This window comes from Primulina eburnea, chromosome 18 (assembly GCF_022965805.1).
Source record: "Primulina eburnea isolate SZY01 chromosome 18, ASM2296580v1, whole genome shotgun sequence".
In the NCBI taxonomy this organism is placed as follows: domain Eukaryota; kingdom Viridiplantae; phylum Streptophyta; class Magnoliopsida; order Lamiales; family Gesneriaceae; genus Primulina; species Primulina eburnea.
This window is the reverse complement of record NC_133118.1, coordinates 31,701,943-31,729,333: the sequence shown is the minus strand read 5'-3', so window position 1 is coordinate 31,729,333 and position 27,391 is coordinate 31,701,943. Positions and strand designations below refer to the sequence as shown.

The 27,391-nt window shown below is 30.3% G+C and overlaps 2 protein-coding genes across 2 annotated transcripts; both read right to left on the bottom strand.

Annotated features, from left to right (window-relative positions):
• Window positions 1-12,539: 12,539 nt before the first annotated feature.
• Window positions 12,540-16,240, bottom strand: LOC140820328 (putative late blight resistance protein homolog R1A-3). The gene is made up of 3 exons (XM_073180675.1): window positions 16,060-16,240; window positions 13,239-15,907; window positions 12,540-12,653 (listed from the first exon to the last, which is right to left on the bottom strand). The coding sequence occupies exon 2, from the start codon at window positions 15,869-15,871 to the stop codon at window positions 13,265-13,267; it is 2,607 nt and encodes an 868-aa protein (XP_073036776.1). The 5' UTR covers window positions 15,872-15,907; window positions 16,060-16,240; the 3' UTR covers window positions 12,540-12,653; window positions 13,239-13,264.
• Window positions 16,241-18,722: 2,482 nt separating this feature from the next.
• Window positions 18,723-20,455, bottom strand: LOC140820137 (mitogen-activated protein kinase kinase kinase 20-like). Its single transcript, XM_073180460.1, has one exon. It carries the CDS (start codon window positions 20,144-20,146, stop codon window positions 18,884-18,886), a length of 1,263 nt encoding a protein of 420 aa, XP_073036561.1. The 5' UTR covers window positions 20,147-20,455; the 3' UTR covers window positions 18,723-18,883.
• Between the last annotated feature and the right edge of the window lie 6,936 nt (window positions 20,456-27,391).

The window sequence follows — 27,391 nt, the reverse complement described above, 5'->3', positions numbered from 1 at the left end:
GATGACCTGATCAGCATTTTTTTTTGGGTATTCTTTTATTTTGTTTTTGGGAAATCACGAGATAGAAACAAGTGAATCAAATGATTATAAGAGAATAGTCGACACAAAGTTTGACTTTTTTTTCTTAAAATGACACTTCTCAAGCCGGTGCTCACGGTTGTTGACAATTCGTTTCCAAGATACAACGACTATGACTTTAACGTAGTAACACTAGAAATTTTAAAGTTACACGAATTTCGATAATGTTTAGAACGCTATTATGATGGTGTACAAACTTTTCGGTTTTGAGTTCTACGCATTAAACTTAAAAATCTAATTCTAAGAATTTAACTTGGATTTAACTTTAAGCACAAATACTTAAAAATCTTGCAAAACTTGGATTTAACTTTAAGCACAAATACTTAAAATACTCAAAACTAAAAAATGACTCTCAAATTTTATTCCAAAGTTCAAATTTAAGCTTATAAACTTAGAAAATCCAAACTCAAGATTTCATATCTTGAAAATTTGAATCTTAAGCGGCGATATTTAAAAATTCACATATCTATATCTATATCTATATAAATATATGAATGTGAATTGTGAATTTACAAAAATGTCCTTACCTTCATTTACACACTCCATATTTATTGTTTTTGTTGTTTTCCATGTTTTTCATCTATTAATTAATAAAATTTAAAATAAATTAAAATAAAATGAATTTATATAATTGTCCTTACTTTCATTTACACATTCCATATTAATTTTTTTGTTGTTTTAATTAATAAAATTTAAAATAAATTAATATAAAATGAATTTACATAAATATCCTTACCTTCATTTACACACTCCATATTTAAATTTTTTGTTGTTTTTCATGTTCTTCATCTATTAATTAATGAAATTTAAAATAAATTAAAATTAAAATAAAATTAAATATGGAGTGTGTAAATGTGAATTGTGAATTTACATAAATTGAAGAAAAATGAAATTAAAATAAATTGAAGAGAAATGAATTTTAGTCTTTTCTAATCTATTAATTAATTGAATCTAAACTAAATTGAAGAAAAATAAAAAAAAATAAAAGTTTGCATCAGCCTTCACTCTTCAGTAATAAATGTTTATTTTTTGTTTTTTTTTCATATATTAATTAATTAATAAAATTTAAAATAATCTATATCTATATAAATATATGAATGTGAATTGTGAATTTACAAAAATGTCCTTACCTTCATTTACACACTCCATATTTATTGTTTTTGTTGTTTTCCATGTTTTTCATCTATTAATTAATAAAATTTAAAATAAATTAAAATAAAATGAATTTATATAATTGTCCTTACTTTCATTTACACATTCCATATTAATTTTTTTGTTGTTTTAATTAATAAAATTTAAAATAAATTAATATAAAATGAATTTACATAAATATCCTTACCTTCATTTACACACTCCATATTTAAATTTTTTGTTGTTTTTCATGTTCTTCATCTATTAATTAATGAAATTTAAAATAAATTAAAATTAAAATAAAATTAAATATGGAGTGTGTAAATGTGAATTGTGAATTTACATAAATTGAAGAAAAATGAAATTAAAATAAATTGAAGAGAAATGAATTTTAGTCTTTTCTAATCTATTAATTAATTGAATCTAAACTAAATTGAAGAAAAATAAAAAAAAATAAAAGTTTGCATCAGCCTTCACTCTTCAGTAATAAATGTTTATTTTTTGTTTTTTTTTCATATATTAATTAATTAATAAAATTTAAAATAAATTGAAGAAAAATGAAATTTAGCCTTCATTTTATTGATGAAATTTGCACTCCATTATTATTATTATTATTGGTTTTATATGTTTTTCATCTATTAATTAATGTAATTTAAAATAAATTGAAGATAAATGAATTTAGTCTTCATTTTTTGTGATGAAATTTGTACTCCATTTATATTAGACATTTATATAGTCCTGAGAGGGGCTGACCCAGTTATTTCAGGAGTGAAAAAATACTCTTTTTTTCACGATTCAAGTCAGATATGGGGATGTTTCACAAAATTCACTCGTGAAACAACCTCATAGGAGTTTCTGAGTCAATTTTATTTTTAACTTAAATAAATTAACATCTATGAATAACGTAAATAATAATAATTAATATACTTCTCTTCGCTTGTTTGTTTTTTTCCATCTATTATTTAATATATTCGAAAATAAATTGAAGAAAAATAAATTTTAGCCACCAGTTTTTAGAATGAAATTTAAATTAAGCCTTCATTTTTTAGAATGAAATGTACACATCATTTTTTTTTAAAAATAATATCTTTAATAAAATTTGAAATAATAATAATAAATACATATTCTATTGTTTGGTTTTTTCCCAACTATCAATTAATTCTAAATAAAATTGAACAAAATTAAATTTAACCACCATTTTTTGAAATGAAATTTATACTTTATTTGTTTTAAAAAATACATCTTTAATATAATTTAAAATGAATAGAAGAATAATAAAATTTACAATATATTTTCACAGAATGAATTATATCCTTATTTTAAAAATAATTCTTTTTGTTTGACTTCTCTTTTTTATTTATTTATGAATTTTTATAGTTCTCCAATTTTTGATTGGTTTTATGTGAGCCGGTCTCAATGATATATCCTCCGGTCAATTTTTTGAGTGAAAAAACAATGATTTTTCATGATTAGGGTAGGATATAAGGCATGTTCCTGTGAAACAGCCTCGTAGGAGTTTTTATGCAATTTTTATTTTAAACTTGAGTAAATTAATATCCATTAATAACTTAAATAAACACGGCTAATAAAATTGAAAACTATAATAAAATTGTGTCAGTTTACATTTATGTCGTTATTTTTGTTAAATAATATTAATAAATAAATGTCTTTTTTTTGTTCGTTTTCAGGTATTAATGAATTTTATAATAATTGAAGAAAAATGAAATTTTATTTTTGGAATGAAATTTACAGTTTTTTTAAAAAAATTATATCTTTAATGAAATTTAAAATAAGCGACACAATGTCAGCAGCGTAACTCACGAAAACTTCACAGGAGTTCACTCATCCCAATGCTACTCTCACTCTTGCACGCTTAACCTAACAAAACTGAATGACAGTGAAAGATTTATCTTTTAGTTCGAATATTGCTTAATATTTATGTCAAAAGTTATATTTGTTACCCACGACGCAATATTTATTTATTATAATTGTGATTTATCGTGCAAAGCCCTATACTAAGCAAATGGTGAACATAATGAGGATTGCATTGACGTGCCTGTCAATTTGCCAAATTGTAAAACTCTATGCATGACAAACACAAATAATTGTTTGGTACAATAAGAAAACACTTCAAAAGAATCAAAATGAGTTTAAATTAGTTTTATGTGTAATAATTACTCTTATATACATCTATGAATAGAAAAAGAGAAATAGAAATGAATTCAAATCGTTTTTATGTAAAAAAAATTACCAATACACAACCCAAGTTTTAGATAACAATAAAATAACATGTATAGAATAACAATCACAATTGAAGATGAGAATGAGATCGCAATAATAACATTATTTGGAAAAGTTGCAGCGTCTTTTGTTGGATTTTCTATTGAAGATTTCATTCAAATTCATGACCATATATAAGATAAAACAAACAAATGATTTTATATCTATATAAATATTGCATCTAACAATAAAAATTTTCAATGCAGAATTTACCAAATAACCCATATAAAGATTCGCTAAATCAACCAAGCTCCAAGCTCCACACATTCTTGTTCAAGTTGGATAATTCAGTGGAAAAACGTGATGAAATGTTAAAAATTGTGGCAGAAGCTATTGAGATACATGACAATTATCCAACAACAAATGTCAATATCAAGAAACGAAGATCTCGGAAGATTATCAAGACAACTAAACAAGGCAGTGTAGCACCAAAGGTAGAAAAATCAAATGAAATAAACATCAACAAAAACATGAAGATCTATAAAGACGAAGATGAAATAGATATTCGAGATGAAGAACCAATTGCCGAGTACAAAAAAAGAGATAAGAAGATAAAACCGACGGACACAAAAAGATTTCAAGAAGTCTTCAAATCAAAGACAAGAAAATGTGATGATTTCGATTGTAACCAAATAATTAATTATTTATCTATTAAAAGTTATTCTTATTTCAAAAATAATTTAAACATATTTATATAAAATTATCATATATAAATTATTCTATTTCTCAACGTGCAACGCACGTGCATTTATCTAGTCTATATAAATATACAGATGGAATTGTGAATTTACTCTATTGTCCTTATCTTTATTATTATTATCTATTAATTACAATTATACATTTACTCTTTTGTCCTTATCCTTATTATTTATTTACTAATTACTAAACTTTTAAATTCAATCCTTATTATTAATTATTAATTACAATTATGCATTTACTTTTTGTCCTTATCCTTATTATTTATTTACTATATGAATTTACTCTATTGTCATTATCCTTATTATTATCTATTAATTACAATTATGCATTTACTCTTTTGTCCTTATCCTTATTATTTATTTAGAATTTACTCTATTGTCCTTATCCTTATTATTATCTATTAATTACAATTATGCATTTACTCTTTTGTCCTTATCTTTATTATTTATTTACTAATAATTACTAAACTTTTAAATTCAATCCTTATTATTAATTATTAATTACAATTATGCATTTACTCTTTTGTCCTTATCCTTATTATTTATTTACTAATTACTAAACTGTTAATCTTTATCCTTATTATTTATTTACTAATTACTAAACTTTTAAATTCAATAGCCGAGATTAAAATTTGTTTTGTGAAAAAACCTTACAAATAATCTATATCTATCTATACTAATCTATACTAATATAAATATATGAATGTGACCTTCATTTAATAATAATCATTAATACTATTTTTTAAAATCAATTTTGAATATATGATGCTAAATACATAGCTAAATACATATTACTAAATAATATATTATCTATTATTAATCTGTTAAATATATGACTTTCATTTGTGAGCTTACTATTATATTATTTTTTTGTTTTACAATTTGTCATGTTAATGGTGTTATTTAATTCATTTTTTTTCTTAGTTTAATAAGATCATTAATAGTGTATTTAACTCAATCAAACTAATTATTATTTTAATTTACTTTAAATTTAATTTTAGTTACTTAAATTTATACATTGCCATCAAATAATAACAGGAAGACAAAGGGAAATGAGTCGGATTGAATAAAAATAAATTATTTATAAATATTAATGTCACACAAAATTTATTTCTCCCATTTAGAATAAAAATATTTTCAAACTTTTTAAGTGTCAATAAAGATATGTGATTGAGAGAAATATTTGTCTTTAAGTGATTTCAAACATTGTTTTTAAGTTATTTAGTCAATTTTTTTTATAAATGCTGTTAAATAAATATTACTAAATAATATGCTTCATTTGATCATTTTGTGTTCTTGCAATGAGATGAGTTTTTTTTTTTTACTCTAGCGTTAACATGTTTGATTGTTATATGTCTTTTGTATTGATCATGTAATTGTGTTTGCATTGTTTATGTGATTTGTTTGTTTGCACAAAGAAAAGAGAAAACAAAATCAAATATCCAACAGAAACGGTTATTTTTCAATTTTTTATTGTTGAGATATTTTGTTAATTTTTAAACACATAATGCATGTTTTCTGTTTGCTTAGATTACTTAGTTTGAAGTGACTTAGAAAATATTAAAAAGATTGAAATATTTATTCGTTTTTACCTTATGTCTCATAATATCAAGAGATAACATTTTTTATTTATAGGGACAAATGTATTTTCAAACTTCTGTCTATAAATCAATATTTAAATTTTTTACGACATTATTATACTCTAATCAATTTTTTTTACTTAAATTGATAGAAGGCATTTTAATTTGAGTTTTTATGTTCTTGCTTATATTATTTTTGTAATATTATTTATCATGAAAATAATAGGTGAACTACAAAATTTGGTAGGTCTAAGAGTCCTCTGGTAAACGACAAATATGGATAAATTATTAAAATATATAATATCCAGTAGATTTTTGGCATGCGATTTTGCTCTAATTCAATGATTATGCATGATTCTAAATTTTAATTATATCACAAGTTAACGCATGCTTTGTTGTTGCTAGATATATTTAGTCAATAGTCTAATATGTTTCTATGGTTTAAGAAAAATTGTGTGACTTTGTATTATATTTTTACTGCTGCTTTTTTAAATAGTTTTATTATGATTTCAAGGCACCATTTTTCATGTGTTTTTTAAAGAAGTGAAACGAATATCTGTAAAACGATGACATTAATAAGGCTTCTTCTCTCTATTTGAAAAAAATATTGGAAAATTTATACAAATTGTGAATAATATGAGTTAATATTTAATTTGAGAGTGATTTATGCTTTTATTGCTCGTATATACTTCAATTTTTTTGTTATTGTACTAAATAAATTATTTTTAAACTTTGAGTCATCATTTTTTTTTCTTATCGAGGTTGTTTGTGTTATGATATTTTTATTCGTTTTGGTTAGTATTGTTGGCGGTAATTGATTTTTCTGATATTATATCATGTGTCTTGTTGTTTATATAAAAATAAGTATGAGAGTACATCAATCAAAGCCACGTACGTATTTTGGGTCTTCTGTTCTACGAAGAGAATAGTAAATGGTTTCTGTGAATTATATAATTTCTTGGTTTTTCATACATATAGTCTACGAAATGCGTCAAATTTTGAACAAAAAAGTTTTGACAAACATAGTTGATGAAAAAAAATAATGTTGTGTATTACTATGTTGGGTGCGATAATTGTCCCTGGTTGGTAGAGCGGTCGAACCGTGGTGCTTGAGCTGTTGTGCGGTTTAAAAGATTTGAGTTGCACAATTACTACTAGCTATAGCTTTTGGTAAAACGACAAGCGATCGGTCTTACAATTGGTATCAGAGCCAAGGTCACGGGTTCGATTCTCATTGAATGCAAGGAGTGCAATTATTGGGAGGAAGATTGTTGGATGCAATAATTGTCCCTGCTTGCTTGAGCGGCCGAACTGTGGTGCTTGAGCTGCTGCGCGATTTAAAAGATTTAAGTTGCACCATTACTACTAGCTATAGCTTTTGGTAAAGCGGCAAGCGTTCGGTCCTACATACTATGTCCTAATTTCTGTATGATATAATTCAAGCACATTTTTTTTATAGATATTTGAAATTAGGTCCAATTAAGTAACATGAAACATATATATATATATATATATATATATATATATATATATATATATATATATATATATATATATATATATATATATATATATTAAATCATATTTAAAACAAAATGTTAAGATCAAGAATGATTCAGATTTAAATTTCAACGAAACATAATGAAGAAGGAATTGAAGAATTGTATGTGTACGTTAAGTGTTATATAATGATTATGTTGCTACTTCATGGTTGTGCGACATACGAATGTCATATAAAATGTCAATATTTCTCAATAAAATAGTTTTTTTCAAAAAGAAAAAATTATTCATTTAGAAAAAGAAATACATGAAAAACAAATTGTGCATAATTCTCATTCTATTTATAATGGTATGAGAACAATTCTAAAACTTTGTTGACACAATATAACAGATCAATTATGTGCATTTTATTGAGACATTGAGTCAGTTTCACTTTATTTTCTCCAATATTATCTCGATATATTTCGAGGTGATACGAGATTGTTTTTGTCTCTTTTTTTAGTCAAAGTGTCTAACTAGCTAATTCATAACATATATGATGGTAGCATAGAAAAATCCTCGTCAAATAAATTCACTTAGCAAAATATTGAAATTCAAATAAAATTCTACAATATTTCATCAAATTAATTTTGACTCTCATAAAATGCTCATCAAATCTAAATGGTTATATTATTAGATGAGATATTGAATAAGACAAATACTTTGACATATATTTGAATGATATCTCATATGCATATCTTAATTACATTATTCGTATCTCTTCTCAAGCTTTTTAAAATACAATAATTAATTTTGTATATCGTTCCATAAGATATAAAATATTATAAAACAAAATATAAACTCGATAGAAGAAAATTTGTTTTGTTTCAATGAATAATATAATATTATGTTCTAAACGCAACAAATGAGATTGAAACTATATCATCATCATGACATGATGCTCGTAATCATTATTTCAAAGCTTCCAAAAAACGACGATCAAGATGATTTTCTTGAATTGTGTCAAATTAAATGAGGACACAATTCTAAGATATGGCCATTTGAAAAAATTCAAGTATTTTTCTCACACTGATTGAAAAATAGTTGTTAAAAATTTATTAACCTTACAGCTATATGTTGAAAATATTGATACTAAATATATAAAAATGATATCACAAATATCACAATATTTGAAGAAGGTGCAACACCATTCATTGGTTATGTTGTTGAAGAATATATTGGTTATAAATACTTTTAGTCACAAGTGAAAACTTATCACGAGTAAAAGCATTTTTTCTTAGGAGTTATAGTTAATTATTGTCAAAAGCTAAAAAATCATTTAACAACAAAAAAATAGTCGGAAAAATAAGATTATCAAATAAAAACAATATAGAAAATCGAAAAAATGTCGTGATAAAGAAGTAAACTACGAGCATGTCAGATCCCGGATAAGGATGATAAATAACATAATAGATGTTAAAGACGATCAGATACTTGTTCAGCATATCAAAATAATTATATGTATATTATAACAAACTACGACAAAGAGCTGTTGAGTTGTCAAAATCAACCAAGAAGCATATTGAAAAGTGTGTCAAGTGGATAAGATACTTTCTCTGATTTATATACCATCTATGGTCATGATTTTTTTATTTTTTATGGCTTAATTTGTTTCAGTTGATAAATGTTAATAACCATGTTTTAATTCATTTAAATATTATTAAAATTTCGTACATATATTTTCAGTAGTTTAGTTTTTTACGTGCAACGCACGTGCATTTTTCTAGTAAAATTAAATTTAGAAACAAAGGAGAAGAAAATCAAGAGACATTAATCCTCATAAAATGATGCATTGCTTGAGTTAATTCAATGAATTGACCTTTCGGCCAAGTCAATGAATTGGGTGAAGAGTTGAAGAGGTGCCTCTTCAACCACAGATCACACGGCACCTTTTCTTTTCTTCCTTTTCTTTTTTTTTTTAAAAAAAAATTATGTATATAATATTATAATATAATAATAATATATATACATAATCTTTTCGATTAACTTTTTTCGCTCGATAAAATTCGAACTCATTTAATTTTTGATTCAATTTAATTGATAATCAAAAAATAATTATGTTCGTCATATAATTCGTTCGAATTATTTTATCGATATTAAATGAGTACAAAACTCATGTTTATAACATTTTTAATTACTAATTTGTGCAAAAAAGATATTATCTGTTCATAATTTTATCATTCGATGAACATGATTCGGTTGAACAATATTTTAGTCAAACCAAAATAATCGAACAAATCAATTTAATTCTATAATTTCGGTAAATCGGCTATTTATTTATTTATATAAAAAAATTGTTAATTCTATTTGTTAGTTCTATTTGAGTTCGAGCTTGATTCAAATATTGAAAATTTTAAAACATTTGGCTCAACTTCGGTTAGAATGGAAGTTCGACTTCAAATTCGACTCGAAAAATACGAATACGTTCGTGAAGTAATCGAACTATCGCTCGAAAACAAGTACTCGAAAGACTCGAAATTTATTTATTTAATATATAATTATACTATATTAATCGAACCATCTTCATCTGGTTTGTTGTAAGTTCTATTGATATAGTCATTTTCCTTCTGGAAACAGGAAACCTTACGGATTAGATAATGTTTCTTGTTTCTTAGACGAAGAATTTCTAAGAACTTTTCTACATATACTGCATGGAATCAATGATATCTCTGTGTGCTAGGATTCTCTTTCATAATCTTTTGGACCGTATTATGAAATATAGTTGTCTGGCTAAAGAATCTAGACAAAGCATCACATGTTTCGTGTCGAAACGCTTCTTTTTCGTCGGATTCTAACTTTGCCTCTAAATCAAATTCTTCTTAACTCAAAACTTTTTCTTTTGCATATATACTATCGCCTGAGAGAATATCCTCAAACTGATATACTTGAATCATGTTTTGATAATAAATCGCTTCTTCAATATCCAGAGTTGGCTCGAAGCATCTTATTCACTTTCTATCGTTTTCTAGACAGTTGGTTGAAATGTGTCATCTTTCTCCACATGTCCAGTAATTATAATCTTTAAAACTTTCATTAGATCTAGTGTGAGCTATTTTGAAAGTTTTTCTTGTTAGAGTTCATCCAGTGCTTCGAGATGATCTCGATGCATGGGGCGAAATCCTATTTCGTGATGTCCAACTCTTTGTCCAGATTTGTAAGATCTGACTTTCTGTCTAAATCATAAAGTTTTTGTTTCCAAGAACTTTTTCCACTTCTCTCAATTCAGTCATATGGATGAGATCTAAATTTTTTTCTTTCTGCATTTGTTGTTTATTTCCAATGATCGTCAAAAGATCATTTTTTCTACAACATAGATGGGTACGTTTGTTAATACTCTTTAATATTTTTTAATGAAGTCATATGACACCACTCTACCAATTTTTTTAGAAAATAGGCTCTCTTAGCTACAGTGTTTGTATTGTCGGGAATATATTCTCTTATCAATTTTCTCTCTAAGAACTTGACATTTTGTTGAAGAAAAGCTGCATTGCTATATTTTGCTCGACCCTTGAATTTACCTGTATTTAGTGAATAACATAATGTATTCATCTCCCAAACAAATATCATGTAATTCTAAGTTATACAGAGCTTGAGTATATTTTTTTTTTATTATTTGTATCTTGACTATTAAAATAGTCGACCCTTAATAACTTTGCATTGAACATGGTAGCTATTCTTCTCATTATCTCACTAAGAGATTCTCTTATTAGGTCTTATTCTTTGGTTTCTGCCGAAGTCATATTCCAATCAATTTTGACTGATCTCATAAGACTCATTTATAAAATTTTAATGATTCATTTTTTGTTTAGATCAAGTGTTCTTGCTACAATAGCTGATGTCCAATCATCTCTATGAGATCTTCTTTATTTTTGAATTCAAGTACTTCAAAGTTAAGAAAAAGCTCATAAGGATATATTGATCCCAAAATTGTCTTCTCATAGAATGTTTGGTGCAAGAGAAGTTGGTTCTTTCTTGACCGAGTCCCTGATGGGTGTGATTCGCCTCCAACTTGGAAATCAGTGTGATTCCATCCTATGTGTTATAAGATCCCACATTCACATCTTGGTGGTTCTTGCGGAATGTTTCTAGTAGTAACTAGGTATCGATCGCCTACAATTATGTTCATTTTAAATCTACGAACTTAAAATTTTTTATAAAAGATTTTGCAATGTCTTGAAGATTATTGATAAGATTGATAATTTTTTCTTCATCAATTAGAGGTTTTCATATCACTTTTTCTTTCCTATTTTGATGTAATAAGAGTTATGTATCAAATGATAGTGATAGCCTTCCTCTTTTGACTAAAACTATGTTGTTGTTTTAGGTTTTGGATCCTTATTTGAATATCTTCCAATTTTACAAGAATTTTTTTCTTGTTTTTCAAGAAATTCTTCAAAATTTGTATTCTATAATATAGCTGGTTGTCATAATTTTGTGCCGAATTTTGGATAATTCGGGTCTATTTCTAGAAATCTAGTATTTTGAATCATATTTTACTTTAAAAATCTGATTTGTTCCTAGTTGTTCATGATATCTAACATTGATTAGATATTCTTATTTTTAATGTCCAAAATATAAGAATAAAACTTATAAATAATAAATCTCAAACATATGTTCAAATAAATGATTTAAGAAGAAGTCTCCTCCCCAGCCAAGTAATTTACACAATTATAATAATTCAGTTTGTCTGAAACATTCCACCTAGACAGTGATATAAATTTCTTGACATTTATCAATTATTTATATCCTATTCTTGGATTTTTTTGAAAATATTTTATCTTGAAGGACTAAATTGAGCAATCTTTCAAAAGTTCAGGACTAATTTGGGAACAATTGAAGAAGATAGATCAAATCGGAATTTGTATCAAACTATAGGGACTATTTTGGGGTTTCCCCTTGAGTCAACTAATATAAAATGATTTGAATTTCCATAAAATTTGAAGGTATTTTTTTATCCTAATTTAAATATAAATCAAATAAATTATAAAAAAATATTATATAAATACACAACGCGTGCGTCGGTGCACTAATTTCCATAAAATTTGAAGGTATCTTTTGCAAATGAGACCACGTAACTCATCATTCTAGAGTTGAGGTAGCATCTGTGGCGAAAAAAATTATTACAACATTATTTTAAACACTGACAGAGAATAAGTATTTTTTTTCAAGAATATCAATTCCAGCAATGTCACCTAGAAGTTTTCAATAACAAATTCTTACAAATCTTTAGCAAGTTCGAACAAAATAAAATAAGTGTGCGACGGGATGAACTGCAAAAAAAATTGGTCATAGATTCCAAGACCCCCATGGAGGGTAGTGGGGTAGTGGAATTGGGCACTCGGGAAACCTGCTCAAGGAACCAAGTAGAGAAATTAAGGGATAACAAGATCAGGTCAAACACAGTTGCACGGAAGTGATCAAATCTCATACAATAAAAGTAAGTATCTTGTGAGACGGTATCACGAATCTTTATCTGTGAGACATGTCAATTCTACCGATACTCACAATAAAAAATAAATGTTTTTTTATGGATGACCTAAATAAGAATGAGACTGTTAATGTTAATGCTGCAAGTAATGGGACAGTGAAGCCAAACAGTTAAGATACTGACTCGGGAACCAATGCGAGGAATCAAGTTTAAAATGAAGAAAACCATGCAGAAGACAACACTCAATCAAAGCTAATATCTGGAATTTTAGTTTTTAGTTCTAGTTATACTTTCCATCAATCAATTTAGTTTCTCCAGCTTTCATATTTTAACTTTTCTATCTTGTAAACATGTTTTTAAATCTTAGTGATATAATCTTGTATTCAAATGGGATGGTTGACAAAATGTAAAGGGGAAATAGATAAACACAGAACAATTTTTATGTGAGACTAGTTTTTCAAAGAAAACCAAGTGGATGAGATGAGGTTTCTGTTTAGAAAATACCTTGCAAGAAGGCATGGTAATTGTGATCATTCTTTCTTTCCTTCAACTATGAGTTGCAGATCCTCATTTCCCATGATCTCTTGTTCCTCAAGTATTTGCTTCGCCGAAGTGATAGCAGAGTCAGTACAGCAAAGCAATTTGATTTTTCTGAGTGTTGGAATTTCCCCAAGGTCTAAAGGAATTTCTACCAAATCTAGCTTGTAGAGAGACAGGTGCTCGAGGATTGGAAAGTGTCTCTTGTCTGCTCTCCAATGTAGTAAATCAGTCGTGTTGATATCCAACAGTTTCAATCTAGCAAATCCCTCTTCTACAGGACACCACTCAAGGCCTTCAAATTCGCAGAACCATAGCTCAAGTGCCTCAAGATTAGGCAATGAACCAACAATTTTCATATCTTCCCCAGGTAAGAAGCAGCCTCGTAATTCCAACACTTTAAGAGATAGTGGGAAGCTGAGGTATTTCAAAGAAATCGTGAGTCGGCCATATTGAGTAAGCTTTAGTGATTCGAGTTTTTGCAAGCGGACAAGATTGTCTAGGCAGAAGTAAGGCCAAGACCCTGGTTCTGGTTCTTGCACTTCTAAGAATAGAGGATCATAAATAACTTGTAATTCCTTCAGATTTGGAGCTCTTTTAAGAACCTCCTTTGTACACCTAAAATTTCGAACGATGATGAGAGTCTGTAAATTTTCCAACACATGAGAATCATGCTCAGAACAAGGAGGGTCAGGTAAAACAACTGTATCAACACAAATATGTCTAAGATGTGGCAAGTTCCAGATTTCTGAAGGTAGAGAAATTGTATCACTCGAGCCATCGCTAAAACCCAAGGTCTGCAGACTCCAAAATAGTGATATCGAAGAAGTAATCCCCCATGATGAATTCAACTCCGGTTTACCAAAAATAAACATATATCTTAGGTTCACTAGCTGCATAATTTCCTCGTCTTTCATGGAAATTTCTTCAGCCTCTGCATGCAACACCCTCAACAATCTTACACTTGAAGCGAGCGATTTCGTCAAACCAAACTCACCAATCATAGACCGTGTCAGTGATGCTGGATCGAGGATTTGAGTGTCGAGTATCTTGGCTGCACCTTGGAAACAAAGGCGGCGCTTGAGTTTTATTTCTAGTGGAATATCTGGTTTGGGATCACGTATGACAAAAACAAAATCTTCCCTTTGAGCTTCCCTTAGGCACAGGACCCTCAAAAGATCATGCATACCACAAGTTTTTAAACTTCCGATAGCACTTCGTTCATGAACAAAAATGAGGTTTCTATCAATAAGATCTGTTATGTACTCGTATGCAGCCTCTTCCAAACTTTTGTCTCTTATTGGTTTTAAAAAACCATCTGCTACCCATATCTTGATGAGACTGTTTACATGCCAAACATAGTGGGGAACAGAAGCCATGTGGAGGAAGCGTGATTTCAAGTGAATAGGCAAGTTATTATAACTCCAATATAACATATTTATGCAGTTTTCGTCGTCACTTGAATTTATGATGGATGGCAAATTCTCCGCAACATATTCCCACAACTCTTGTGTCATGTTAGACTTCGCAAGAAATCTACCGATCACCACGATTGCTAGAGGAAGTCCTCCACATTTTACTGCAATGTTCTTTCCTATTTCATTGAGTTCACAAGGGCAACCTTTTTTCCCAAACACCTTATCACACAGTAACTCCCAACTTCGCTCATCATCTAAAAATTTCATTTCGAAAGGCTCGAAAGAACTTAGTTGTCTGGCTAAATTCGTTTGTCTCGTTGTTATCAAAATTCGGCATCCATTACAGTTATCGGGGAAAAATGCACGTATCTCATTCCACACCTCAGTAGTCCACAAATCATCAATAACTATCAAATATCTCTTACCGAGTAAGCTTTTGTGTAATTGTCCACCTAACGGATCATCACTTAGAGTAGCTTCTTTTTTGCCTCGGTTGATGTCTGACAGCAGTTCTAAAATAATATTTTGAGCACTACAATTTTGAGATATTGTAACCCAACCACGAATATAAAAGTAATGCTTAATATATGGTTCCTCAAAGACTTTTTTAGCTAGAGTCGTCTTACCTATTCCTCCCATTCCAGCAATTGCTGTGATTTGCAGACTTGATTGTTGTCCTGTGAGTCTCTCCATTATTTCAACTGACTTCTCATCAGAACCCACCAGAGTAGTTTGCTCATTGGGAGCTAAACTTGGCGAAACGGCAGGCAAAAAATCAATGAACGCCTGACCTTCCTTAGAGTCCCCAATAGTCTCTTTAATCCTCATCACTTTGGTTTTGATCAAATACTGCATTTCTTCTATAAGTTCATGGATATATTCATAGAAGCTGGTGGAGCTCTTTGCCTCACTACCGGTAGACCGTTCTAGAATTCGATCAAATACATGAAACTCAATGGCATCCTCTGCTGCATAAGCCATATCTGTGATCTGCCTCTCCAATCCAGCCATTTCTTCGTGGCCTCTATGTGAATAATCTTCAAGAAATTCTTGAAGAAAACAAACCTTTTGCAGCAGGGATTCAATCTGCTTTCTGCATATAGGAAGCCATAACTGGGAAGGGTGCAAGATCAGCTCCGAAGTATGCATAAGAGACATTAGAGCTGCATAGGCCGCCGCCATCTTTGAAGCTTGAACTTTCAGTTGTTAACGCGACTTCTGCAGATAAATTTCATAGAACATAGCATCAGGATTATAATAGAATTAGTTTTGCTGCAACAGGAGTAATGAAGATCATAGCAACTTTTGTCACATTAATACTTATGATGCCACTCTTTCGAAATACTGATTATCTTCTGAAATTTACATACCAAATATGAGTCGAACCCGCAGCTAGCCGCTAGGAAGCCAGTTGCTCCTTCTCCATTATAGAGCTTAATTTCTAAACTTGAAATTTAGAAATCAAGATTCCATTCGGGAAACCCGATATTTTCGGCCATCCAAACGATAATCACTTTTTTTAATCATTTGCAAACACTATCTTCCTCGTTTTATTTATCATTGATATAGTTGACTTTGCTGTCTCATTTAGTAAAACATTTGCTTTCGTAATGGTTTGAGCCATTAAGCAACAAAAACAAATGAAAATCATTCGAATATCTTAAGTATCAATCTATGCAAAGACATTGTTTGTTAATTCTACAATCAAATTAATATGACTTGGTCTAAGAGTTGAATTTGCTGAAGCATTTATTGCCACTTGTGTTTGCGTATGAGGGTGAAAATATTTTATTTAAACTGAAATAAATCATATTTCATGATGGTTTGAACCATTAAGCAACTGCAAAAGATGGTTATGTTGATGATGCTAAGCAGTGCTCTTATTCCCCCCTCAACCTATAACATACGTACTGAATGAATAAATCATGATCGTTTATTTAACCATGATATTTGCTTACAACAATGAAAGACGAGGGGACTGATACTTGACATAATACAGATCGAAATTTGCAAATAAAATAAGCAATTTTTCCCTTCTTTTTTATATTTTTATGTAAAATAAATATTTATAATTATTTTAAAATTGAATTTAACCTATATTATATTTTATTATTTTAAACTAAGTTTTGTTAGTTTTTCTGATATAATAAGTCTATGTATAACATTAATTTTTACAACAAATATAATATTTCTATAAAACTACAATTAAAGTTATATTTTAAAGTTCTGTTACCAATTTACAAATTTATTCAATATACTATAATACTTCATGAATATAAATAAACTGAAAGTGTTGGGGAGACTGGTTTGTTACACTGGAGAGCAGACAATTGCTACGGCTTGGCGTTTGATTGTTGTCCTGTGAGTATATCCATTATTTCATTCAACTTCTCATCAGAATCCACCAGAGTATTTCGCTCACTGGGAGCAAATCTTGACGACACACCTCAGCAGCTTGTTCTTGATCAAATCCTCCATCTCTGCAAATTTTGAAACTTTTGATTTGGAATGTAGTTGGAAAGATCTGCTGTCCGGCGTCTTTGTTTCCTTACTTAACAAATGCTTACATAAGGTTTTAGTTTATAAATCAGTTGTTAACTTGGTTCAAGTATTTAATGCATTAATTCTAGTCACTTATCTCCAACACAAGAAGCTAAAGATTGAGATAGATGAACAAGATTGATGATCCCCTCAAACATGAATCTCACCATCTTCTCGGGACATGCATTTGTAACCAAAATATTAATTGATCCTTAGATTATGGTCTGTTACTTGACATTTATGATTTGATTCTACATACGACGGAGTTTATTCTCAGTAAGTAGTACTCATGTGTTCTGTTAAACTTTATTACGAGTATCCTACCAATTGCTACTCTACGCAATGTTCTTCCTTCAGGATGACAATCTACTGATATGGACACTTCGATAGGATGAGTTCCAGCTTTTATACTCACTCAGAAAAATCTTACTTAAAAAAGCTACAAGGATCATAAGGGACAACTATATTTTGCAGTCTAATATCTTATTTGTCACTTATTATGTTACTAAGAAGTGCTAGACAAATTATTCCCGCAGTATATTATTGTAACACAGCAGTATATTATTGTAACACAAGCACATAAGCAATAAATATAGTCATAAACATTCAAGTGGGAGAGATCTTAACGATGCCTTCCATTCCAGCAGTTTATGTCAATATGGCGATTTGGTTGTCGAATAAACTTGTCATTGAATCTTTAATTTGGATCACCTAGAGCTAGCCTTGATATGCCAGCTATATAAATTACAGGCTGATGATTTATGCCTTTCTATATCTCTATAATCTTCATCACTTCATCTCAACCAAACATGTGAGCATCATGTCATTACGGAAATTTGAATGGCTTGCATGCAGTAGTTTTCAATCACTTTTTGTTTGCATATGTTCAAAGTGCAATCCTGATCTTCAATCCCTCACAAAGCAGGACATATAGACAGATGAGGCAATAAATTTCTCACTGCAAAGCATGTTAGTTCAACGCGTATTGGACTATCTTCAAGTTTTGCAAGAAGATGGCATATAAGCAAGATTCATCACCGTGTTCTTAAGGTAGGAAAGTGGAAAACTTGCTGCAATTTTCTAAACCTTAACGAGACCAAAGCAGCGTGCACGTTGCACATCAGTTAATGATGTAATGTGTCTCCTATAATAATACATTTTAACGTTGATCCATTGATGTGTTCCTCTCTTCTAAAAGTAAAACATAGCAAGTGCGAGATTTTTCCACTGTATAGAGAATAATGAGTTTCTGATGATCGCTTCAAGCGGTTTGGGCTCAACCGAGAGTTAAGTGTCGAACAAAATACATAAAAGCAGGTCTTTGCGCGATTTCCTCGAAAAATACAAGAAAAAATAGTTAGTGCGACAAGTTCGAGATATCCAATTAATTGGCCAGAACTCAGAACCAGTTTCAGAGTAAGAATATGTGATTTGTAGGATGATGAATATAGAAAAAGAAACTAAATCTTTAGTAGATATTAACAACCAAAAAAAGAAGAAGAATCAATCGATATAACCAATCTCCGATGAATTTCCTACTACACAAATGAATATACTATGGACTATCAATAATCAACAGAACCTACCAAAAAAGAAGCAAAAATAACTCCCTCTCACCAGCAAAATTGACTCCTTATCTAAACATATAGTTAGCTAGACGCCCGTAGAAATGGTAAAATTAACAGGAAACTGCGTTTCTTTTCTTGGTGAAACTTCTGACGAAGCCTCGGTTGATTGAGTCAGCCCAGCATCAACGCAAGAGTTTGTGATGCTTTCGAGTTTTTCAACCTCAATTTCTTCAACAAAATCAGACACGACTTTATTCTCACAATAGCTTACATCCTCATCAGTCCAATAAGAAAATGAATCCCCGTCAGAAGTATAGCCCCACTCGTCTGAATATGATCCAGGACTCAACTCATAGTCGCTCTCAGATACCACCAATATAGTCTCAATCTCATTCAAACCTTCAGGCTCCTCAACATATTCGATTGCTTCATTGTCTTCCAAGCCTCTAATGAACGGATGATTCAACAGCATTTCGGCTGTCATTCTGAAGCTGGACTTCCTCACAAAACAACCCTTTAGAAAATCCCTAGCATCTTTTGATATATCATTTGGAAATTTCGGTGATTCATCCCTCGTACCAATCTTCGCAAGAATCTCCTTTGCCGTCAACTCTTTTTCTATGTGCCACGGATGCTTCCCAGTTAACATCTCCAGCACAATACACCCAACCGCCCAAATATCACTTGGAGCTTCTTGCACGTTATCCATCACAGCCTCGGGCGACAAATACATAGGAGTACCCCTCCAATAAGGACACAGCTTCCTCTTCTTATTCTGTTTTACCCTCTTTGCCAATCCGAAATCTCCAATCTTAGCATTAAATTCAGTATTTCCTTCTCTTCGAGAACTAGGCAAAAGCAAAATATTATCGGGCTTCAAATCGCAATGAACATAGCCAATGCCGTGAATATGCTTCAAACCTCTAAGAATGCACCTTGCATACACCCTAGCCTCAAATTCAGGCAATCCACCACTACCGGATTTCTTAATCCTCTGTGCCAAGGTTCCACCAGAACCATACTCCAACAACAGATTATACACCATCATACCATTATCCCCCGTCGTCGTCTCCTCCCCAAAACACTTGATTACGTTCGGACATCCCTTGACATTACTCAAAACCTCCCGCTCCTTCTGAATTGAACCGGAAACCGAAACCTCCGCCGATTTCACAGCCATCACTGACGGAAAATAGCTATGCTTTGATCTGGGATTCTTGAGAGTAGCCATATAAACACACCCGAAACCCCCTTTCCCGATCACCGACCCCCTAAGCCATGCAACCCCATCTCCATATTCATTCACACCCTCCGCTCGAACCACGTCTCCCCTCTTCTTCACAAACATATTGGCTCCCACAACGTGCAATGCGTTATTTCTTGAAACTCAACCAGCAAACATAAAACCAAAAGAAACCAAGTTTAACAACTATTGAAATCGAATTATTGGTATCAATCAAGAAAAGGGAAACGCAATCTAGTTTAATAACTCGATTCCTATTTCTGCTGTTAGAGTACTACACAAACGCGATTAGGGTTCAAAGAAATAATATTGATAACAAGTGGTAAGAGGGTAGCTTGTGGTTTCTTATACGAGATTGCGAAGAATCAACGAGCCGCGTTTTGTTGAAGAAAAATAATACAATTTGCACAAAAGAGGGGTTAACAGTAACAAATATAAGATATAACAAGAATAACGGCCGTCTGTCCTTTTATGTTATTCCTCAAAACAAAAACTAATCCAAACGTAGTTTTAAATATCAATTTTGTAAGACGGATTTATTTTTTGCCATTCTTATTGTGGATCGGATCGATCTATATCACAAAAACATATTTTAGATATCGTCTTACAAGATATTTTATCGTATCTCAGATCGGAGTAAGTATCTTGTGACACAATCCCATGAATCTAACAATCACACGAATTTTTATCGGTGAGACTGGTCAACCCTACCGATATTCACAATAAAAAGTAATATTCGTAGCATAAAAAGTAATAGATGACCCAAATAATATATCTATCTCACAAAATACGACCCATGAGACCGTTTCTCACAAGTTTTTTTCAAATATATCTTAGATATCGCCTTACAAGACATCTATTATTCATATTACAAATTTTTGAGTCCAAAATAGGCTTATAAATTTTTTTTATAAAAAATAGACGTCGTTTGACCTCTACATACAATATAGCACGTTGTATCACGTGTTTTTTTCTCCGATTTATTTATTCATTCTTGCAAATTATCTTGTTTTATTTCAGTATTTATAACCTATATATATTCATAAAAAAATAGCATGAAAAAATTAATTTCAAATTATATTATTTATTGTTTTATATACATTTATAGAAGTAAATTTAAATATTATCTATTATTTTTTAGCTATATACAGTTCAATTATAAAATGGAATATATTATTTAAAGAAATATTTATAATATGGTCAGATGTTACCCAAGTGGTCGCGGTTGGACTTCCTCTACTTTACAAGTCATAATCCCACATGACGAATGCCTTGAAAATTCAAGATTTATTTTTATGATTAAAAAGATTTAGAATATCTGTAAATATTTTTGTAATATAAAATATTTATACCACGTAATTGATTTCCAAGATTAAAAAAAAAAAAAAGGTAAAAATTGTAGATACTATTATATGTTACGCATGAAATATTTCTCTTTATATGATGTGCTCAGATGTTAGCTCTTTACGTGTTCATAAGAGCGCAGATGTCGAACGACGTAAAGAACTCTATGCATACATTCGTGTTCCTTGTATCAAATATTACCTTCACTTTTGCAAGATAAAGTTAATATATATCTAATAAGATAAAAAAAAAAATCACCACAGATAGAATCTGAATATTAGAGTTTTCGTTCAACAAAGATTTGATCCATACTGATTTTGTCCGTGGTGACACAAAATCTGAAAATATTAAATAAATATATCATCATGGACGGATTTAATGTAGGGCGAACGGGGGCCACGGCCCCCCCAAAAAATTTAAAAAAAAATGTTAGTATATAGCGATATAGCGATGGTTAGGTTAAACCCGTCGCAATATAGCGACGGGTTTGCAAAACCCGTCGCCGATCCAGATCGGCGACGGTTCTTGTCAAAACCGTCGCTATATTGCGACAGGGCTTCTCATCACTGTCGCTATATAGCGACGGTATCATGCTTTACCGTCGCTATATAGAGACGGTTCTTAATAAAACCGTCGCTATTTTTCTACATATACCTGTCCTTGCCGAACATTTTCTTAAACGATTTCGTCCATATCAGGTAGTTGTTATACTCTTATCAATTTTTTCGGAGTATCGATTTTTTTATTTTGTACTGACATTGTTTCGTATTTATCTCGTAGATTTGCTCGTCGATGTGATCTTCCATCTGGTTCTTCGTGGGCTGTATTGCTGTAATTAATTAGTTTGTTCCATCTTTTAATATTTTGCTCTTTGTTTTATTACTTTAATTAATTAGTTTGTAATTTGTTCCACCTGTTTCCAGATTGATTTCCTCACTATTTCTAGTCACCGGCAAAGCTCCGGCGTCTTCTTCGGCGAGCTGCCGTCCCGGGTCAGCTAACAACTGGATTCAGCTGCGTTTTTGGTAATTATTGCTGGAAATAATTGACAGTACTAATACTTATTTTCAGAAAGCAGGTAATTCTACATCCTCTTGAACTTATGGATTATTGAATTCATGTTTGATTTATGAGATTTTATGGTGTTATGATGTTAGTTGATTTAAACGATCAAATTTTATTTATTGTTTCAGGTGTAGTTTTTTTTTCATAAATGGGAAAATCTGGTACAATTGATAAATTCTTTAAGAGGAAGATACCAAATCAATTAGATTCACCCAACTCTACAGCTCAGTCCATAGCCTCGGATGATAATCTTCCACCTGAGGTTGAGTCTCAAAAGTTTAGAAAGGTTGAAAATATCGGGGTTGATCTTAACTTGTTAGAGCGTGATCCAGGATTGCGTCGACAAATATGGGAATACTCTCCCAATGAGCAAGAGGAAATTCGTCGAGCTTATCTAAATCTGAAAGCATTTCAGCCAATACTTTCAGAATACCCACTAAACAAAAACAGTCTTCATCCTTGCAGGTTTCAATCGTCCTGGTATGAGCTTTTCCTTGGTTAGAGTATTCCCTAGCAAAAGATAAAGCTTTATGAGTTGTGTCAATGGTTGGTGAAGACTAAAAAAGCTGATATATACGACCTTGTTTTTAGAGTGATCGTGCTTGTGTTGACTCTTCCAGTTTCTACAGCTACTACAGAACGATCATTCTCAGCTATGAATATCGTCAAAACTCGGCTTCGGAGCAAAATGGAGGATGCTTTTCTCTCGGATGCATTGATGATATTTATTGAAAGAGAAATTGCTAAAAATATTTGTATTGATAATATCATTGAAGATTTTGAAAACTTTAAGGAACGTCGAATTCTTTTAGTTAGAAATACTTTTGTTAAGAAACGTACGGTTGATGTTTTGTTCAATATAACCCTTAGAATTTTTGTCTTTTCCCTTCTAAATTTTTGTTTGTCTTTTGTAAGCGGCCTCCCAGTGTCGAAATCCTAGATCCACCCCTGTATATCATATCACGTGGTTGACTAACATTTGAAAATATTAAATAATGTTTAAAATCGTTTGAATAACATCATTAGTAAAATCAATCTAAACATATCAATATACAATATATATATATATATATATATATATATATATATATATATATATATATATATATATATATATATATATATATATATGTGTGTATGTGTTCACTTATCTATATCTCACTTTTTTCAATCCAGTGTGATTTTGATATATAGACGACTCTATCAAATAAAAAAATATATGTTTTCTTCCAAATATCAATCATATGGGAAAAACATATGGGAAAAACGGTAAAAATAAACACAAAAAACTGAGGAGGTATGCAACAAAGTATTATTTTTTATCTCATAAACATATGGAATGAGTCAATACATGTAAAATATTGTTTTTTATGTCAAAAGTATTGAATTTCATTTTATGTATGTAACGAGTCGATCTGTCTCACGTATATAAATCCGTAAAACTATCTCAAATAAGATAAATTTAAAAATAAATTAACGAAATAATGGATTTCACGATTTCACCAATGCCCAAACCATAATTTACTTATATTAAAAATTAATAAAATTAAAAAAAAAATTACATGCAACACTTTGTATAATTATTTATCATTAGAAATTAAGCTACGTCGATAGCCTTAGCTCCCATCTTTCTAAACTAAACATCATGATACAAAACTACACATTACATATATGCGAGTAGTGGACGGGAGCCGGAAGATGACCTTGGCGGCGGTGGCGCCGGGGCGGAGGTTTTCTCCACAAAACCTTCACTTGAGTCAATCCCCACACAATCACCATCGGTGAGTAGTGTTGTAAGCCATTTGCACAAACTTTCATTTACGCGAGTCAAAAAACCCGAAACTGGGAAACCCGAACTTGCTAACAATATTATGTCTTTTCTATTTCCATTTGCATCAGTCTCCGCAGAGATATTATTCAAAACTCTTGCCTGAATCCCTGAGAAAGACAACAATATTGTTATTATAACAATAATATTGGTGTTAGAGATCATCTTTCTTGAGTTAAGTATACAATATATGCGAAGGGTTTTGGATGAGTAGTTTTGAAGAAGAGCTTCATTTATTTATATAGACGGTATATATCATATATAAATTTGAAAAGTTGGTGGTTTTTATTTTATTTTATTTTATTATTTTCAGTTTTGGCATCCTAGTATATTAGGTATAGTCAAATATGAGCGAATATGCCATATTTTATTATTATTATTGGAAATTATTTATTTTCTAGATTTACCTGCTCTATGATTCTTAGGCAGGTAAATTTAGAAAATAAATAATTATTTTTATGTCGTTCGCGGTCATCTCTATATTTATAAAGACAAAAATTTGTATGAGACGGTCTCAAAGATCGTATTTTGTGAGACGGATCTCTTATTTGGGTCGTCCATGAAAAAGTATTATTTTTTATACTAAGAGTATTACTTTTTATTGTGAATATCGGTAGTGTTGACCCGTCTCACAGATAAAGATTCCTGAAACCGTCTCACAAGAGACCTACTTATCTATAAATAAAGTGTCAATCATCTATTAGATATGTAATTTGGATATGTTTAATCACATTCGATTCAATAAATGAACGACGCCTCGTTGGTGCGTACAGAGATAAACGCAATAGATGAACAACATATTAAATATATACATATATGACTATATAATAGGTCCAACCAAAATCAACATGTATGGATTATAAAATTCACGTGTGAACTTATGTAGGCTAGGAAAATCCGCCACAGTCAAACTATATGTATCATAGCATGCATTTAAAAAATAAAAATAAAGGAGAAAATCAACCTCTTTTATTTTACCTCATAACATCTTTGTTTTATTTAATTTTAAAGTATATAAATAAAAGGTTGGGGTGTAATAATTTGTTTTACCAGGGGAGCAATCAAAATGTTATGTTTGAGGTGTTGTACGGACATTTTAAAATATTTGAGTTGAGCTTTTACAATCAATTATAACTTCCGGTAATGCGACAAGTATTCGATCATGCATGAACAACTCTATGATTTTTTGCTTAATAATTCGATGTCTTGTAATTCACATTCAAAGCCGGCAAAGAGATGATGAGAGTTGCCCCATTTTTGCTTAAATTTACCTTTTAGGCAGTCCAATGTCGTATCATATGTGACTGGTTTTTTTTTAAAAAAAAATATTTAGTCAAATTAATTGTGGAGTAAATATAAGTTAAGAAAATTAAGGTAACAAGCGAGTCAAGTTGTTCGTGAGTGGCTAGATGAAAACTCGACTCGAGCTTTATTTAACCGAACTCAAGTTGTGTTTGAGTTTTAATTGTTTGACTTGAGTAGCTTCCAAGATAGTATGAGTAACTATTTTTTTTTTTTTTTACTGTTATATAGAATTTACATATAAATACAAAATTTAAATCTTAAAATTATGCTACAAGCATTTTCAATCTTTTAGATCACGAACTCTAGTAAGTTGATATTTTTACTGGTCGAGCTCGAACTTGAAATTTAATGCTCAATCGAGTTTTTTTCGAGATCAGACTCTACAAAATTTAAATCGAGCTCATAGTATGATACCGAGCTTAGACTCGAACTCGTGTGATAATCATGAATATATATTTGGTACTAGTATAAAAGACATGCATTATTAATATTTTAAAACATGGATTATTAAATTCACGTGTGAACTTAATTGTGCCCGTTTGAAATTACATATGCTAGCTCGCATTTTAAAAAAAAATAGAAGATTCACATTTCACTGTGGAGAATATACATAAATAAATATTGTAACGAAGATAATATAATTTTTGTTCCAAAAAGATAGATATAATATCATAATTTATTCAGTCAATTATATTAGGATTTAATTTATAGCCTTTATTGTTAAGTTATAAATCTTACACTAAATATTAAAGTTAAGCCTAATATATAAATAAATATGGTCATGGTTTTTTTTAGAATCCATGAAACTCATATTTTCTTACAATTATGATTCAGACACTAAACCACGACGTTTCAATTGTTTAGGGATAATTATTACACTCAACAATCTTTCTTTCAATGATTACAGTTCTTGCAATTATTGAGAACGAAATTTATGACCTTCCCATTATAGGATCGAACACTTACCATTTTATCAAAAAACTCAAATATTAAAATCGTATAGAAACTCAAACACAATATTTCGATTGCTCTACTCAACCAGAACAATTATTACCGACAACATATAATTACCTACATAATGCATTTTAAGATTACAAAATAAAATTAATTTCAGAATTCTTGGAAAAATGATTATTTTTATATTAAGGTAGTGTTTGGTTTGAGGGATATGGTGGGTTTATTTTTTTTAACCCACCTTATCCCTTGTTTGGTACACATGATTATTTAACCAAGTCAATCCCTCATATGAATGATTAGGTTATATTAGGTGGGTTAAAATAATACCTCCTCACTCCCTAGGATTATTTATCCAACTCATAATACCTCCTATTTTTCCAATTTTACCCTTCTCTTATATTCAAACTCACCACCACTCCCCGCCACCGACCGCCGCCGGCCGACCACCGGCCGCCGCCCCGTCAGCCGTTTCCGACCGGCCGCTAAAAGAAAGGGCAATTTTGTCTTTTCATCAAAAAATTCAAATTTATCCTACACTTAAAAATCTTACCAAATATAATATTATTATACACCATATATTACAATCCTACCACAATCATTTTCTTTATCATTTACGTACTAATCATTGTTTTTCCTATATAAAGATTTTCTCAAACTAAGACAAGAGTAGGTTTCGTGGTATGACTAATTGTTAATATTACACGTTGCTCCGACCAGTTTGCTAACAATTCAACTCTTTATTTCGAAATCTCGAATTTCAGACAAATCACAATACGCTGTTAATCATGGCTCGCAACCCTTCAGCGGAATACTCTGCCCAACCTTAAAAACGAAGATAAGACTGACTATAT